This window comes from Anabrus simplex, chromosome 2 (assembly GCF_040414725.1).
Source record: "Anabrus simplex isolate iqAnaSimp1 chromosome 2, ASM4041472v1, whole genome shotgun sequence".
NCBI classification, from domain to species: Eukaryota; Metazoa; Arthropoda; class Insecta; order Orthoptera; family Tettigoniidae; genus Anabrus; species Anabrus simplex.
In genome coordinates this window covers 318,729,508-318,749,337 of record NC_090266.1, presented here as the reverse complement: position 1 = coordinate 318,749,337, position 19,830 = coordinate 318,729,508, and the positions used below count along the sequence as shown (strand labels likewise).

Here is a 19,830-nt window from a genome sequence, read left to right as displayed (position 1 = left end):
AGTGTTTATTTTTGTGTAAGGATCTTCTTCTTCCAATGTCATATCGGCATATGCCAGACCTAAAAGCCTTAACACACAAGACATTGAAACGGTACTAAGGCTAAATCGAAACACGATCCTAGGAGGTGACCTAAATTCGAAACACGCCAGCTGGGGCTGCCTGAGACCTAACTCAGAAGGCACAAAACTGTACAACCACATGCTATCCCAGGACTATGTGGTAACAGCCCCCAGTGAACCCACATACCTATTGCCAAACGAACAGGTCGACGACATACTAGCCATAACCCTACTGCAACATATTCCTCAAAGACACAGCATAAAAGTCATAAACGACCTAGGGTCGAGGCATCAACCTGTGATATTTACATTGGAAGTGAACCCAGAGGAATATGAGAATAACTCTAAGCGCCAACTCAACTATAAAGCAGCCAAATGGGGTAAATTCGAAAGAAAACTCAATTCACTCCTTCGATGGCGTGATGTGTGTAACTATGAAGGTGTACAATAATGATATTTGACTGGACCGTGTTTATGATATCACGTGTGAATTGTAATAATTAGTAACTGAATTTTTATTTAATTTGAATGGTATATTGAGAGAAAATAAGGTGAATTTAATTAACGAAACCAATAAGAATTCCGTACTTGAATTGACTCTACTTCCTACAACGAGTGGAGTACTATGATACTTAAAGCGAGTCATATGCATGCAAGTACTCACTCACTCACTTCTGTCACTTCGTTCGCTTTGCCTCACTTCACACCAGCTTATTTCATCGCAGAATGTCAGTGGAGATACTGCCATCGACAGGGATAGTGGACTCGTTTCCAGTGTTCAACTCTTACTTCAAATTGTGCCAGCCTACGACTATAATTAGTGTAACCAACAGGCGTCGAAAATATCAGATAACTCATAAAAGTACGTGTCTTTCTATAACAACTTGCAGGATTGTGCTCAGGATTTTTCTTAATTTATTCTGTACAAGTTTCAGCAATCATCCGAGAGGATAACGTGGAAGAGGTCCTCTACATTATTCAAACGCCAGAAGACTGAAGTTTGTGCCAGAGACTACACACATTCCATCACGAGTTTCTAAGTCGATAGACTGGCGCCAACAATGGAGAAATGCAAGGATTTCAGCCCTAGAATGTTCGATTAACGACCCCAGGAGTTCAACATGAAGACTACAGCATAAGTTAAGTCGACAAAGTCTTATTTATATCTGTTCTCTGTAGCTCTTTATTTCTATTCTTATTCCTTCTTTGGGATGGTCTTATAGTCTGTAGTTGATTTCATTTTCTCGATATTTCATTGATTATTTCCTAATATGTGAGATAGGACTTGAAACTTAATTCATGTACTTGTTTAGATTCCTGACCACGTGTTGAGTTCGGAAATGACAGATCAGTTGAAGTTATCCATGTGTTATCGGAACCATCCTTTCTTGTTGTACAAATTTCATTATATTAGTGAGTTAATCTGTGTCAGATGAACTTATCGAGGTAATATTTTCCCAATATTTTTAATATTTTCATGACGAATGGACTTATATTCGTGCCTCGTGGTAATGATAGCATGTCGTCAGGATATTAATTCCGAATCGAGATTATGGATTTATTAGGAGTACATGGGTGGTGATATATAATTATTAATGGATTATATACTGTAGTCATTGAGACAAATTTAATGGGAATAAGACTTGTTTTGGACGATAACAGGTTCGTATATAATTTTTCTGACTACACATTGTGTGATATGTGGTTATGATGAATATTAGTCATTATAATGCTGTTACTGTACGTGGAATTTATGTGGAATTAGTACATGTGATATTGATTCTTTTTGATATTGAATTGTCACGTGTTAGTGCGACGATATTTTTATACATGATGTTGATCATGGTAGGAAGGAGATAATGAATCTTCGAGATTATACGAGGTATAGTCACTGTAGTAATGTCTTCCCACGATGATAAGAATAAGTCTATGTCGATTGATGTGTTCCATAATTCAGCCTTAATATTTTGGAATAAGCTTATCCTGATATAACTCATGGAAGTCATTAATTCAAAGTTTCTAAAGTATGTGTAAATCTTACTGGAGGACCTTAAGTCTGGAAAATAGATTCTCAAAGAAATGTCCTGATAAGATTATAGTTCAATACCAGGCGAGCTCACTTTTTATCGCCAGAATTCATACTCACGTGGAGACTTTACATTTACAGTGACACTTCTAAATGGACTTATTGGAGAGTGGTGATGTTGATTTGTACCTGTATGTGACATGTAGATACTGTAAATATTTCTTCTTTTGGAATTTTCCAGTAGTTAGTTGTAGAATTAGTAAGATTTTCTAGTGCTAAGATATTTCTTGTGCATTTGTGATGTGATGTGTTGACAGAGGGGATAATCTGTGACCCTTCAGTGGCATTTTATTTATAATTGTGGACAGGATTTCCATGTCGAAGTATTATTTTTGATTTAATGATTTTTTTTTTTGAGGAGTAATAATGATAATTTCAGTTTCTTATGATGACCACGCGATAGTAAAGTTAGTTGTTAGTTCTCACGAGGAGATAAGTGGGAAAGACGCTGAACATATATTCTCGACGTCTCGAATTAACGTTATCAGAAAACATAAGCAAATTCAAATTTCAGTCAGATGTTAATAAAATTTTGATGAACATCATTTCACTAATATTTGGATAAAAGAAGTAAACTTGTTAATTTTGAATATTTTATCTTATACAGTTCATTAAAATTTTATGTTTTCCAGATTGTTCGAGGAATTCATTGCACCAATCTAATTTTTCCAGATTAAATAAATTTCAAATTATTAAATTAATATTAACAAATGAAAATATGTAATGTTCAACACTCTGTTAGAATTGTAGGGAAAATTAAGTCACATGTACCACTCCATTTGTTAGTATTATTTTTTATGTCACATCAAGATTCAGCAGTAAATTAACTTAACGTAGAGATCATTTTCCATCATCATAGATATCAGGATGGCAAAAGTATTATTTTATTTGAATAAAAATGTTATATGATTTTCTATACATCAAATATTCTTATTCTCCGAACCTCATGTCAAATCATGCCACTTGTATTTATTAAGTCAGTAATCCTGTCGAACTGAGCACCCCTGGGGTGTGTCTTGTTCACCGGCAGACCTAGTTACGGATACTGTATTAAGTGTTATCTTCTGAACTGTCAGTGGAGAGAGAACATGGAATGGCATTAGCAGACAAGCAAATCTGAGTGGTGTTTTTAAAAGTAGGAGAGATCACAGCATGAAGATAAGGTTGGAATTCAAAGGGACAAATACTTGTTTGTAAGAACAGGAGTTAGGGATGGGAATAATTTACCATAAGAAATTCTTTGAAATTATTTAAGAAAAAGTCTAGGTAAACAACAGACTGGGATTCTACCACCTGATTAATAAACAAGTCATCAGTAAAGCCAAACTGCCTATGCTTCCATACGACTGAATTCCATGGAGCTATTTTATACTATCCGGCAAATGATTCACAAAAATTATAATCAATGAGAGTTACAGCCTTTTGTCACTCCTGTAAGTAGTATGAACTAGGGATTATTCTAATAAAAATGCTCATTAACAGCTTGATTTTCAGCAAAAAAAAACAAAAAAAACAACTTTGATACAATAATTCCACAGTATGATCAACAGCTTTTTCCTTTAGACTATGCTATACACTTTCTCTTCCCAAAATGTAATCACAATTATCAGCATCCTCCCAAGGATTTGCTCAATTACTAGCCACATTCTGAAATTTTATTTTTAAAACCTTATTGCGGTCTGAATCACAACAATTTTCAATCACCAACTATCCTATACTTCTGCGCAAGGCCTGCAAATACTTTACCTTGAATACCAAATAAAGAAACACCCTGACCATTGTTAACGAGTTCATTCTGCTCTCTTGTTTGTACATACACTGGTGGAATTATTCATGAATATGATCAATGTGTTTCTCAAGTTCCTTCAATATTTGGTACAGATTTTAAGATGTCACACAGCCAGAATTTTAGAAAATCTACTGACAAGACCCCAACCCTGTGGTGTAAGGTAGCATGCCTGTATCTTACCGGAGGCCCTGGATTCAATGATGATTTTCATTCTGAACCGAGGGCTGGAAATAATTTCACTCAGCCTCGTGGGACCAAATAAGGAATTGTCCAATACAAGAGGCAGCAGACTCTGTCATGAAAGCCAAGTAATACAGTTGAAGATATCACGCTGACCACATGATGCTGTAGTATCTGCAAGCCATTTGGCTGGCCAGCAGCAGTCTTGACAGGCCAAGGCCCTTAATGGGTAGTTGAGCCACTTGTTTGTTCATACACAAGTCTCAAAATTTAAACACACATAAATGCAAAGAAATGTGATATTCAATTATGTAACTGTGAGCACGGAAGGCAAGCACCTAAACTAACTATGCTATAAAGCCTGTCAATATAATTACTGCTTTTATCCAATCAGAAGGTACATTACCAAAATTCTACATCAACACAATTATTCCACAGGGCTCTTTCTACCAACAATGCCACTATACCGAACAGTTAGAGCCTAATGTCCTCCATTCCAGTTGCTTAACAGCACTACAGTTCATTTACCACTTCCACACTTATACGCCTACTTCCTTCCACACTCATCCTACTGTAGTCTATGACTGAAAATATCACAAGAAAGGTTTCCTTTTATGTTAGATTACACGGTTAACCCTTTTGTCTGCCCAGCCCTTTTTCAGGATCTCTAAAGAGCTCACCTGATATTCAAAACATTGTCTATTTTGTTTCTCTCTCCATTTTTGAGAGCCTTCGTTGCACTTCATATTGGTTTCCTATGCCACTTACCTGTCAAGTTATTAGCAAAATCCTTTTGGACTTCAAAATGATTTCATAGGATCTATTTATTCCCTGTATGGAATAGCCCTTGCGTACAATATTTATTTGAAGTGATATTGATATTCTTCCCTTTTATATTTACATGCTACCAAATATACTAATATATTTGATGCTACCTTCAGTTCATCGTTCCGTGACCAAGGTACAATTAAATACAATTGTTCCATGACATACCCTAACTATTTCTAGATCTTAGAATGAGCAATATTCAGTTCACTACAGATCCGATACAGACTGGACTATCAAAAATGACGGGCACATTTCTTACAATTTCTCTAATTTTAAAATCATATTTTTTTAACCACTCTCAACACCAGCCAAACAAAAAATTTACACACACTGCATTACCCTGAAACTACAACAAATCTACTGAAATCTTGATTGTCAGCTCATCTTGGGCTAGCCACTTTCTTGTCCACAAACATCTATTATTGCTTTAAATTTCTTTTGAATTTCTCCCATACATGTTTAAGTGAGAAGTAGATGTGACACTGGAGGAGTATATTTCCAAAACGTCCTTTCTCCACATTTTGAGGAAACTGACTTATGGGTACATTGATAATGTCCATCTCTTTCTCTGTGGAATGGTGATGAATTTTTTTTAGGAAGAATGTCCTTTTTATAAGCATAAAACACGGTTAAATATGAGCTATGTTTCCAAAGAGTCTCTTCTCCACAGCAATATGGCTGACTGGAGTGCATCACAATTATGTTTACAAAATGTCTCTCCTCCTCTATACTGTATAACAAGGACTGCCATTATTGTTTCAAAGCTGTCTCTTATCCTCCAATACAACTAGATATAAAGGCATTGCATTTTATGCAATTTCTTTGCAAATATGGTGATAATTGTGTAGTGGTAACATTATTGCATGACTATGAGATTTAGGAAAACAATTGAACAACAGGTTAATACAGTACATTCAAGTCCTTGTACTTCGTGTGCGTTTTTTGCTAAGTTATTGTGCTTTTATGCATATTGTTTGGTATATTTAATAAGTTTGGACATACTTTTTGTCAGGTGTTTACTGTTACATTCGTTTCCACGCAAATACTGACCAGGCGGCTTATTATAGCCACCAGTTGTATTTATAAACCTCACAATCTGTGAGGGCACTTCAAACGATAAACAGTCTAAAGACAAAGTTTTTATCTATGCATGGACTGAGGCAGACTGTGCCAAAGGTTCAGCACAGATTTCTTCAGCATTCTTTCACTGTTTACAAAATACAACCACGGAAGGCTACAGTAAAATTAGGCTGTTCGCAGATGGGTGCGGGGGCCAGAATAAGAATTCTTCCATGATCTGTATGCTTATGTACTGGGTGAGTGTCTGTGCCCCAAGCAACATCAGAGAGATAGAGCTCATATTCCCCATACCTGGTCACTCATTCATCCCACCGGATCGAGTTTTCGGAAGAATAGAACGTGAACTCCAAAAGATGGACACAATAATCCAACCTGATCACTATCTGAAAATTTTTAATGATCATGGGACTGTTTTCATGTTAGTGGATGACTGTACAATTCATGACTGGAAAAACATCTCACTAGCTTACATGAAGAAACCTCAACAGTGGCACTTCAGGTTCGCAACAACAAAGTGGATTATCATAAGACACAGACCATTGCCAAATGGCTCCATTCTTGTCAGAGGCGAGCCACACTATAACAATAACATAGGAGCAGCGAAGATCAAGCCTGGTATTAATTTTCCGGATTTTAACCTTCCTAGCGTTCCAACAAACATTCCTATTAAAGAAGTAAAGAAAGCAGACGTGAAGAAACTGCTGAGGTTGCATTTTGGTGATGAAAGGGAGTCAAATCAGGACCTCAGGTTCTATAAAGACATTGTTAATAGAGACACTAATGAAGCTACTCCGTCTGAAGCCGAAGATGAAGGGGGATTGATGGAAGACGTGGATGTTGTTTAACCGCTTTCAAAGACATTTCAAGTTTTTAAATCACTTGGGAACTTAAAATTTCATAAATGGTATTTACTTAAGAGTTAGATGCCTTAGACTACTATGGAATTCTTGAACTTATTTATATTAATTATGCTGGTTACTGGTACACATCACTTTTAATCTAGTAGTAAAATTTTTGCATGTTTAATAAGAAATAATTTCAAATGTACTTCCAAAATGTCTCTTATCCTTTTTATATTTCCAAAATGTCCCTTCTCCAACTAATTTGTATTAATATCTAATTAACAGTATGGTATTAAATGCATTCTTTGATTGTGGGGAATTATGGAATGTATAACAATTAGCTAGAAGAATGTTTGAGAGAGTCAAACTCAAAATTACATTTTCTATTCATTTTTTCTCTGTTCTGTAAACTAGAAGCTACTGGAGAAAGGAAGTTTTGGAAATATGCTCCTCTGAATACTTCCACCTTTCAAGACAATTTACAGCTAACTAAGCAATAATGTAAAATAGGTAGTCGATCAGGACTACGATTTTAACATTTTGTACTGTAGCACTGCTTTATCAAAATATTTCAAGGAACCTTATCAACTGATAATTGCCTAGCTGAAGGCAAGAGATGCTGAGATACTCCTACCTTATTTACAAACCTGATATTCAAAATGAAACTAAGAAGAAAATATGAGCATGAAGGAAATGAAACTTTAACCCTTAACTGTAAAACATTACATAGTCTACAATAATTCAAGTAAAGGTATCCCATTACAACTTACCACAATCAGCACTTTTTCTGCTGAAGGCAATGGGCATTTCTTATGCGTGGCAAACAACATCCAATGAGGCCACCAATGAAATATAAGTCTGAGGATGCCACCAGTCAAGATTACGAATATCCATGTAATGCAAGCGTACAGAAAATGTTGTCTGTACCCGTATATCTCCTGAAAGATATCAGATGTGAAATGTTCAATTATTGGAATTTTCTCACAAGATCAGTAACACAAAACTGAAGTTACTCTAATTAGCAGTAAACCAGACATGAGGATTATTTACAGAATATAAGCCAAATAAATTTCAATACAAGTTAATAAACAGGATAAAACAGGATAAAACTAATTATTCAAATCTTATTCAGAACCAGTGTCCATCCTACATACAGAGATAAACAATATGAAGTATATGCGTATACCCAGGTTGCAAATTAAATATGGAGAAATTTTCTACCTTACAAGATCATGTATATTACTTATAAATGGAAAATCTTCCATTGATCAATCAATTCAAAACTCTGACATTACCAGACACTGATCCACATGGAAACCTTATATGTAGCTGAATGTTTGAACCTGACAAAAATAAGATTGTTCAAGAAGTTGGAATTGATGGAGAGAAAAAATTCTAAGAAAGATACTCCGACCCACAAAGAACAGAGGATGGGATTCTTTAAGAATGGAAAACTATGGTGGACTGGCATCAGGTGCGAAAGCCCTGAAAGAAATGGGAATACAAGGAATGGAAGTCAGAAAGAGGGAGACTTACATGTCAAGGAATGAGGAGTACTAGGCAAGAATCACAGCCCAGAAGCAGCTGAAATTGAATTAACGTGATACACATTCGGCCAAAATGAAAGAAGAAATGGAAAATCTTATCCCTGCCAATGATGCTGACCTACCAACTGAAAATAGTACGATCAGTGATATGAGGGTCTACTGGCTAAGCAGAAAACTGACAACAGCCTAGAAATGAAAGGCAGTGCCAGCAGAATGGAACAGAGGCCTTCAGGCTGAGCAGCTGTCACTTGGTAGGCCATGGCCCTTCCGGGATGTTGCGCCATGGGATTTGGTTTGGTTTAGGAGCCATTTTCTTGATAAAGTTTCAACTTAGTTAATTTTTCAGTTTGCCAAAACTAATGAAAAACAGAACATTTAATTAATAACAATCAGATACAAGGGTGGATCAAATTTAAACCAGACTCTGTGTTCTGAGCGTGTAATGCTGAAGAGAGTGGGCAGCGACTTCTATAAGGTATGGGTAGGGGTTGTAAGGATGGGAATGGCAGGGTTGGCCTGCGCAGACCCATACGTTAGTACTGCTCACAATGTCTGAGCAACATGTTGATTGTAGGACTGCACAACGCACCATCAACAAACTTTTGAACAAAGAAGAAATGAGACTGGCAGAAATTGTGGAGACTGAAATCACAGTCTGGTGATTGAACACGTTCAAGACCTCATGTGTTTGCTTGGCATAAAGAGTTCAAGAAAGGCTGTCAACAGGTCGAAAATGTCAGCCATAATCTTCATCCATGATCAAGCATTACAGAGGATTACATTAACGCCATTTGTGATCTCACTCAAGGCGACTGACATTTCATGGTTTTTGAAATTGCTTCTCACGTCGGATAAAGCTATGGGAGCTGTCACGCCATCATCACGAAGGAAGTAGGTAAATTGTGCTCCCAGTGGGTCCCTCTACTTTTGACAAGTTAAAATGTCTGCAGGTTAGTGAAAGGCACCCAGCAACGTCTGCAGATGCAGAGGGTGCATTTTTTAATTGCATCATCACCTGTGATGAAACTTGGACACACCACTACACACACATATCAAAACAAACCAGTAAGGAGTGTAGAAGGAAGGATGAAGCAACTCCAGTGAAAGCCAAGACTCGACAGTCAGCTGGCAAGGTGCTTGCGACTGTGTTTGACTGGTGTAGTGTTTTGCATGGGCGTCGCACCATCAATGCAGTTTTCTTCATTTTTTTAAAAGTGTTTGGTTCTTCAGTCTGTTGAAACTGTTAGGTTCTTCATTCTGTTATAAATTAACTGAGTCAAAACTGAAAAGAAATGGCTTACTGTGACCTTTTGAGTGAGGTGAGACTTGCTTATTGCCGCGAACAACACAACCAACCAACACAAGAACCCGTTCTCCTTCATGACAATACCTGCACCCATACTGCAGCTTTCAATCATCAGAAACTGGAAGAAATGAGACGTACACCTCTCGACCACCCTCCTTATAACCCAGACCTATCGATCTGTGCTTTTCTTCTCTCTGGATCACACGAGGAGCCATTAGGAAGTGAACTATTTGAGGATAACGCAACCGCGGAAGACTTTACGCACAACGACTGGTGACTCTACTCTGCTGGCAATATGCTCGGCTAGGTGAATTTCTAAATCAGAAGATTAAGAGATGAACATATGGCTATGTTGTAACAGTAAGAAAATATTTTAAGAAAGTCTTGTTTAAATTTGATCCACATTTGTATTTTTCAAGTACTTATCAATCATGCATTAGTTTTTAAAGATTGTACAAGTCAAAGTTTATATACAGGATGTAACAATAAGGGATGGACAAACTTCCAGAACATATCAATGCTAACAGAGGGCATTCTAAACATTTCATGTAAGAAAGAGTTTCATGTGGTATGATAGTAAGCCCTGTTCCTGTGTGTTTCCCATGATTAATGTAGAGTTGTATAAAACGAGTTAACGTGGAAATTAAGTATTTCTGGACCCATGTCTATAGAACATATTTTCTTCTTCTATGTGTGAGAAATGTGTCCTGAAACTGTAACCAAGGAGCTGAGAAGAATAATGGATTGGCCCTCACTATGCTAGGTTGTGGAGAAAGTGGGCCCACTTCACACAGTGGGAAAGCCTTTGAGGCCACGCCCACTCATCACCACTATGTGCTACTGAATGAGCGAGACTGCAGTCAAAACTAACTTGGTTTCCTTCCTACTGCAAGAATAAGGCACCTAATTATAAACATACTACACTGTACACAACAACAACAAAAAATATATATATATAAAAACTATACATTTTATCACACTAAAGATTCGCATGGACCACAGATGGACGAGAGCAACCATTACAATCACAGTCCAAACATGAGCATCACAGTCCTTTGAACTGCGTAACTTTAGTGAAATATTACCTAATCTGTATTCCCTAGATACCTTCATTTTGCACTCTGAATAGGTGTCTTAGTCCAATGTACAAGTACAGTAGACATATTAGCCTAATCAGGTAGAGGACACGATTGTCTTCTGCAGACTGTTTGATACAATATTCAGTCAACTCACAAGGGACAATTATTCAATGTTTTAAAAAACTTGAAACCGATTTATACACTATTCAAAAGAGCACACTGAAACATTTAAAACCCTCAAATATTACACCCTATCATGCAAAAATACACAAGTTACAGGGCGGTAAAGATGTGCAGGAGGGGGTCGTCAGTGTACAGTCGAAGTGAAGTGCTTTTGAACTGCTGGCACGATGTACAGGGAAGCGGGTGAGAGAGAGAAAGTGCTGTAAGGTCGGTGAACCTGGCACCGCGAGTTGTGTATGGGACATTCCGAAGTAAGCTTCTGCCTATAAAAAATGAACCCTCTTAACATACTAAATGCGTTATATAATCACTTTACAGAAAAGGATTTCCAGCTCTTCATTTCAACCAAAGAAGATGACAATATTTCAGTATTTAATAAATATATTTGAGTCAATACACATATAATATATACACAGTCTTTAAATGTCAATGATTATGAATCAGTATCTGAAACAGTGTTAGTGTCCAATACAAATCTCCATCAGAAGAATTTACTTCACCTCCATCAAAACAGGAATCACCAAGCTCAACAGCTGCAGTCGCTTAAGTGCGGCCAGTATTCAGTATTTACGAGATAGCGGGTTCGAACCCTGCTGCCGGCAGTCCTGAAGATGGTTTTTCGTGGTTTTCCATTTTCACACCAAGCAAATGATTGGGGCTGAACCTTAATTAAGGCCATGGCCGCTTCCTTCCCACTCCTAGCCCTTTCCTGTCCCATTGTCACCATTAAGACCTGTATGTGTTGATGCGACGTAAAGAAACTTGTACAAAAAAAAAAATACAGGAATCAACATCAGAAGGTCTACAGAGGCCAGAAAAAGAGTAGAATGATCACTGGAAGGGAAAAAAAGGGGTTATGAACACATGGTTGAATGCAAAGAAGCAGAAGCCAAAGTAGACATTTTCTCACTTAAGATGGAACTCTATGTAAAACAGATATCCTCGACTGAAGCACGAGACGCAGTTGTCCATCCCATATTACAGAAGATATTGCAAAAGCAGATTCCATTGGCAAGTCAACTAGTTTATGTCACAAATAAATATAAACAGCTGTTCGAGTTGGTGAATACAAAATTTTTGGAATCGTGCGCAAACAACTTCATAGTGCACGATATGAACTTACAAAAATGGGCCATTGAAGAAGCCAAATCATTCGATTTACGTTTGTCAGCAAATGCAATATAGACATGGATTTTCAAGAAACATTTTCACACAGGATCACAAGCAGTTTACCACATGAAAAGAAGATGAAACTACTAACAACATACTGCATTCCTGGAGAGAGGAGACAATATTGCTTACAGAGTAGTATGGAGCTGACAATGTGTATAATGCAGATCAATCTGGCATCAATACAGAAACACATTCCAAGAGAAGACTTGATCACTGAGGTAAGAAGATAGTATGTTGTGTTACACAATCACAAACTGCAGACACACATTCATTCACAATTATTCCAATTGTATCATGCATGGGATGTCTCTTTCCCTGTTTATCATGCTACAGGAATCAAAGCTACCAAGTCAAACTGCCCAGCAGGCTATGTTTGAAGATCCTGAGTTAATAGTGCAGTGGTCAAAATCTGAAAAGATGACGAAAGACCTTTTGCATATATTTCTGGAGTTTATATTTTTACCTCACACTGGTCCAATGAAGTGTTTACTGTTGGATTCCTGGGTACCTCACAAAGATAATAATTTAATACATGAAGTATTTGCTTTAAATAACTATGAGCCTGAAAAGTTAAAAATGCAAATCATTGCAACAAAAATAAATAAAAAAATAAATAAAAATACAAAAATAAGCAATTCTGAACTACAACCATTACAGGCATTTTTTCCAAATGTTCACAATGGACTGACATCTGTGATTTCATTGTGTTATATAATATTGATGTGAACTTCAAACAGTGTAAAAATATTCTCAAATGCATGTCATTGACTTACAATCAAGAATGTTCACCACGCTTCCGTTTGTCACATAGACATGGGTGGAAATTGGCAGGTCCGATTAACTTTTTTTTAAATTTTTTTTTACAACTGGCTTTACTTTATAAGTTAAGAACTTCATTTTCCCGTATTGAACTGAGATTCACAATTAGAATTAAAGAAGGTTCAACCTATTCAATACAAAATGTGTTGTACAAGGTGTTCACAATATATTATTTATTATTATTAGTACCGGTTTTGATGCTTAATGGCGTCATCATCAGCTAGAAATCACAACGTGGGCAGAGTACATGTCATAAAAGTTGTATAGATAATACATACATTGCAAAATACAAATGATAGGCTGTTTTCTCATTAAAAGCTAGAAAAATGATGTGTAAAATACGGTGACATAATATAACACATAGAGGCGTTATAGTCTAATGAGGCAGATGAGTATTGTACAATAAAATTGGTCTGATGAATGAGAATAAAAGTCTTTATATGATAATAAAACGATGCAGTAAAATTGTCCACTCTTCTATTGTTGTTCAATGGAGACATATATAAGTCCAGGTCCAGTGTTGTATGTGGTTGGCAAGACCACAAATATTTGTCTAAGGCCGGGACACCTGACGTTGAGAGGTTGAATAAGGTTGATTTTTAAGGTTGTCTCAGCTCAACGTGGGTGGTGAAGATTAAAAGGAAGAAAAAACTAAGTTAATGAAATGGATAGCTAAAAATGGGATCGCAGCCGAGTATGACAGGATATGAGACTCACCTTGTTTAGCATGCTGGTTGTATGTTGTGAAAAGAGTTGTGGACGAGTGAGATAGGTGTGAGTAAGATGAGAGTGTGAAGGTAGGGTGGGCGGAGCGGGAAGAGGGGGGGGGGGAGGGGGAGAAGGAGAGAGAAATGGAAGGGATGGGAAGGGAAGGCGGAGTTCAAGGCGGGTCAGGGGGACGGAGTGGCGGTGGTGTGGGACATAGAAGTGTGTTTTGGAGAGCGTAAAAGATCAATTTCCTCTCCGTGATTTTGATACCTCTAAAGACTTCGATTAGAAAATCGAAAAGGATATTAGGTTTTTCTGAAATTTCATTAAGGTTTAGATTAGGATTGAAAAATTGATCTAAGTGAATAAAACAGTTTTCCGTAACATCGAGTAAAGGGCCTTTGTTTATGTTTTTGAGAATTTCTAGGTCTTGTTCTATGGTAGTGAAATTATGCTTTGAGTCATGTATGTGTTGGCCTATTGCAGAAAACCTATTATACTTAATGGCATTGACGTGTTCTAAGTATCTAACTCTGAAGCTTCTCCCGGTCTGTCCAATGTATGAGGAAAAACAGTTATTGCATTGGAAACGGTAAACACCTGATTTTGCGTGAATGTCGGATTTGTTTATTGGCTTGGTTTTGTGAACTATATCCATATTTCTATTGTTGATTCTGTACGATATTTTAATATTATGTTTCTTGAAGATGTTAGTTACACTGTGTATGTTTTCATTAAAAGTGAAGGTGGCATATAGGGCAGGGTTAAGTCTTTCTTTGGTTAATGTTGTCTTTAGTCTATGTTTACATTTGTTGATAATGCGTTCTATGAATGAAGAATTATAACCGTTATATTTAGCGATGGCAGGTATGGTATTCAGTTCTTTCTTTAGGTTTTTCTTGGATAACGGTATGTTTAGTGCATGGTCTACCATACTATAGTAAGTGGCGCACTTGTGTGCGTGTGGGTGTGTGGAGTCTCTTCTGATAGTTGTCGCTGTTTGTGTTGTTTTCTGTAGATATTATATTCTGGTGAAGAAGGAAGTCTATTGATAGTGAGGTCTAAAATATTAATTGAGTTATTGGTCTCTTGTGATTTCTAGCTGATGATGTCGCCATTAAGCGTCGAAACCGGTACTAGTAATAATAAATACAGTAATATGTTGTGAACACCTTTTACAACACATTTTGTATTGAATAGGTTGAACCTTCTTTAATTCTAATTGTGAACTGGCTTAATGTCGCACCAACAAAGATAGGTCTTATGGAGACGATGGGCTAGGAAAGGCCTAGGATTGGAAAGGAAGCGGCTGTGGCCTTAATTAAAATACAGCCCCAGCATTTGCCTGGTGTGAAAATGGGAAACCAAAGAAAAATATTCAGGGCTGCCAACAGTGGGATTCGAACCTACTACCTCCCGGATGCAAGCTCAAGATCATGATTAACTTCGGATCTCTCGACTAACTTTGACTTTTATTCTCTCTTCTTTACTTTGATTATATACGATTTTTCGCCATCTAATTATAACCGCCAGACTATCAACTTTACTTTTATGCAATCTTACTACTTATTGTATAACAATCTGTTGTTTTATCCATTGTACTTATTTTAGCAGCCTTCTAATGTTAATTTTGTTAATACTTCCACTATTATATCTCATCACATATTTTCAAACCATCATTGTTATTTTTAATGTTATTTTACTTCAAATCTCTTCAAGATTTTAAAATTCATTTCATTACTACATGTTATTTAGATGCTTATTTTTAATTTAAGGTTAAGACTATGGCTGATGATGCCTTCAGGGAAGGCGAAACATGTACCACTATTAGCTAACAAATTTATGTAAATCATCCAAGACGATTTTGTATTGATTAGGTGGTCTAATAAATAACTTAATGTTATTATTTCAATCAAATATCATCAATACGGACCAAAAATGATATTTATTACATGTAATGCAAGCTCACAGCCGCGCGCCCCTAACCGCACAGCCAACTCGCCCGGTGGTCCGATAAGCATGAATGAAACATTTCAAAATAGCACAGATTACTGAATTAAGAAAGGAACTGGTACTTGCGAATTCCATATGAAGGACAATAATAATTGTGTTCAGCTTTCTTTACTCAAATATAGCTGGTGCAAGAAGCTGTTGTGTTTCGAACATTTTTTCTTTCACTTTCATTATCATTCAGATATGCTGAAGGGGATTGAACAGGACTGCCACATTATCGGTGAGTACATAATTGTTTAATTAGCACATACTCATACAAAGTGTTAAAATGTTTACCTTGAATATTTTTATCCCTCATGCAATTATAATACAACCACAGTTAGAATTTAATTGTGTCTTTAAAACGTACATAAATTAAAAGTTTTGTGATTACTGCATTATTTAAAATAGATTAATATGTAGTTTAACAGGCATACAATTTTCACAAGTTTCACTGCACTCAAAGGGCTCTCTCTTTCTTGTCCACTTCCCATTACATTGTGCCAGCAGTTCAAAAGAACTTCACTCCGACTGGACACCGAAGACCCCTACCCACACATCCTTACCGCCCTGCAACTCATAGATATATGTAATATTCCAGGGTTGTAAATATTTCAGTGTGCTCTTTTGGACGGTGTATAAATTGGTTTCAAGTTTTCTTAACTGACTGATTGTCCCTTGTCAATTAAGAGATTTATGCAAAATGTCCTTTAGCACTTGTGATGTCATTAGGTCTAGCATATTTCCAGTCACTCTATTAGCAGAATTTTGCATTTCTCTTATCCTTTTCTCAGCTCGCCTGCACACACTAATTGAGTCTTTCAATAGGAAAATCAAATCTCCTCTATTCTTAATCCAAATTAGGCAACACTTAACACTCAAATTAAAGAGCAAGTTGGCCATGCAGATAGGGGCGTGCAGCTGTGAGCTTGCATTCAGGAGACAGGTTCGAATTTTGCTGTCGGCAGCCCTAAAGATGGTTTTCTGTAGTTTCCCCATTTTCACACCATACTAATGCTGGGACTGTACCTTAATTAAGGCCAGAGCTGCTTCCTTCCCACTCCTAGCCTTTTCCTATCCCATCGTCGCCATAAGACCTATGTGTGTCGGTGCAATGTAAAGCAAATTGTAAAAAACAACTTAAGTGGAGATGTTAGGGAAGAAATGTACAAAAAAAAAAAAAAAAAACACCAGAATTATAATCTGTAATTGCAACATCAGAAACTAGTTGTGCACAGATGTTGTGACTGAGTTGTTGCAGTACAATAAATACACTTTTCCTACCATAAACCTTCTCTAATTGGAAGTAACAAGCCCAAGTTATCGACAATGAGTGCGGGGAAAGGTACACGACATGGTGGTTACCTCTGTTGCTTGCAGAGCTCATGAGAAGCAAGATATAACACACACTGTTTAAAAGACCATGCACGACTAGTTAAGGGTTAAACTTCCTTCCAACCTCCAAAGGCTAGCCATTCACTTTAACACATCTTCCTTTCCTTTCTTGTTACTACAACTGTCCTGTTTATCTCGACCAATTTTCCTTCTTATATCCTCAGCAATTCTTTCACTAAACACATTCATTTGGTCTTGTATTTATTCCTCATCTTCCCCCATCAGATCTTTGTATTCATCTCCTTGTATATTTCATCCATGACACTTATAAACAAATGACACGACTGCCGACAGTAGGGTTTGAACCCACTATCTCGCAAATGCAAGCTCAAAGCTGGGCACCCCTAACCGCACAGCCAACTTGCTCAGTTTTGACTTAAGTATTAGATCTCACAGTCTGTACATTTCCTAAAGCCTAACATTCAAATTCTACTTGCCAGCATTCCTGACAGTCAAAATTCATCAAAGCCAGAAGCGCTCCTGAAAGACGCAATTTCTGTACCTGATGGTAAAATAGGAAGACAAGTGCTACTGTTATGTGCGCAAAATGTCGAAAGTACATTTGCAAGGAGCATACAACAATGTACTGTAAAGTGTGCGCTTCTGACATGAGCATGACAGCCAATGAAAAATTAGCAGAGCTCTATCAACAGTGGATTGTATCCCTTTTATATTTCACAACTAAGAAAGAATATGATCCTAGCCACATCCCATGATGCAACAGCCCTGATGGGCCTAGGCCTACCAAGCGACTGCTGTTCAGCCCAAAGGCCTGCAGGTTACAATGCGACACGTGGTCAGTGCAGTCTGATGTTTCAAAAGCCCTGAATGTGCCACAAAGTATCGTTTCAAGGCTTTGACAATAGTTCCAACTCACAGGAGATTTTAATCCAGACCAGTACAGGGCTGTCCAAGATTTGCAACTCTAAACAGAACCTGCTCTAAGGCATCTGATGATTCGTCCTTTTAAAACAGGCTCCAACTAAGGCTTTCGTGCCATATTCTCAAAACAATACAAACCGTACCTTCCGAACACACCAAGAGGCAAATACAGGATGACAACACTCTTGGTCAAATGCACTATAGTTTCTGTACCATCCAATCAGGAGCCTATGTGATGTTGAGAGCACACTTGCATATGCAAGGAAGGCGAGTTACACTCTGTGCTACATATTTACAGCAATCATGCAAAGATACCACTTCCATTTTTCCATACCATGCTTAACTTTTGGACATTAGTGTACAGTATAAGCGAGGTCACGAAAAATTGCACAGCATGTACGGGCACGCACCAAGCACATACGAACACAGAGTCGAAGTGTGTTTAGTGATTTCTACTGACTGTATCCAATGCTGAATTTTTTAATAATTGGTAAAGTATGCTTTTGAGAAATATCGAGAACTGTATATTTCGCACCTGGTCTTTAAGACCTGTTTCTTTCTCATGCTGACCTTCTTGCTGCTGTGTTACAAGATGATTGACTGCTTTCTGTTCTGTGATGCTTGATTCCAACATAAGTGGAGTGGGCGGAGTTAGGAGGCGTGTTAGAATGCGATGATGGTGATGAGAAGGGATGGAGGAGGCATGCATGTCGACTGATGTGTTTTTCAATTCTACTATGGTACTCTTTGAATAAAGTATGAACAGTTTAATTAAACTGAACAATACATTATATTTCTTTGTTGGTTCATTCAAATTTAAAAACAGATTTAATTTACTATCTAGAAAAATAAACACTGCTACTGAATAAGGAGCCCTTTTGTGGAAATTTTATGATTTGAATGTCTTGTTCAGTGACTGAAAATTGATGTCTATTGTCGGCTATGTGTTGGCCTATGGCGGAATACCTGTTATGTTTCACTGCATGCACGTTCTAGATATCAGGTGTTGAAGTTCCTCTGCGTTTGACCTTTATAGCACTCTGGAGTGGGCAAATTCAGGTTCATATTTACGTATTTGCTACCTGCTCGCTAAAGATAAAATTACAGTTTTTGAGTAAGATTATTTTGCACTTTGATAATTGGATCTTTCTTAATTATTGTAAAATTCTCGTCTTGAAAGAACTTTTTTTGTTTTGGTTATGTAGTCCATTTTGTCCATTATGATCGTGATAATGCCCTTATCCGCCAAAAAAAAAAGTTTTTCAAGCAAGAAAAGCAATTAGAAATACTAGCGATTTTTGGGAGAACAACCAAAAACCTGATAATTAAGCCCTATCATGCTTTAATCTCCTATGATATAAAGAATATGTATCCCAATAATCAGGTAGAAAAATTATCAATATTATAGAAAATAGTTTAAAACAACACAACAGGTTTAGTAAATTTGAAATCGATTTTATAACTTTACCGAGGTTCATTTTCGGTAATAATTACTTGCTTTCAATGATGTCATCTACCAACAAAAAGGTTTACTAATGGACTCTCCTACCTCTGGCATCATGGTGGAGATTTACTTAGACCATCTAGAAAATACCCACATCATAGTTTTTTCGGACTAGGTTTGTGGATGATATCTTTGCCATCATTGATGAGAGGCATACTCTTTTACATCAGAGTATTACACGTAATAAATCTCATTGTAGACCGTATTGGAGATCAGATTGTGAACATTAAAATAAAAATAATAGTTAACACCACCTTTCCAATACATATCTTTCCTTATATTTAGGATATAAACATTACAACAGGCATTGTAAGATGGGACATGTTTCGCTTAACTGTTGTAAGCATCATCAGCCAAAATAAATCTTAGCCTAAAAT

At 37.0% G+C, this 19,830-nt stretch overlaps 1 protein-coding gene across 1 annotated transcript in view; it reads right to left on the bottom strand.

Annotated features, from left to right (window-relative positions):
• anne (anne boleyn) overlaps positions 1–19,830 on the bottom strand; it is a 382,933-nt gene that overhangs the window by 301,462 nt on the left and 61,641 nt on the right. The window contains exon 3 of the mRNA XM_067140654.2: positions 7,636–7,803. Within this exon, the coding sequence (XP_066996755.2) occupies positions 7,636–7,803 (168 nt within the window). The remainder of the gene's footprint in view (positions 1–7,635; positions 7,804–19,830) is intronic.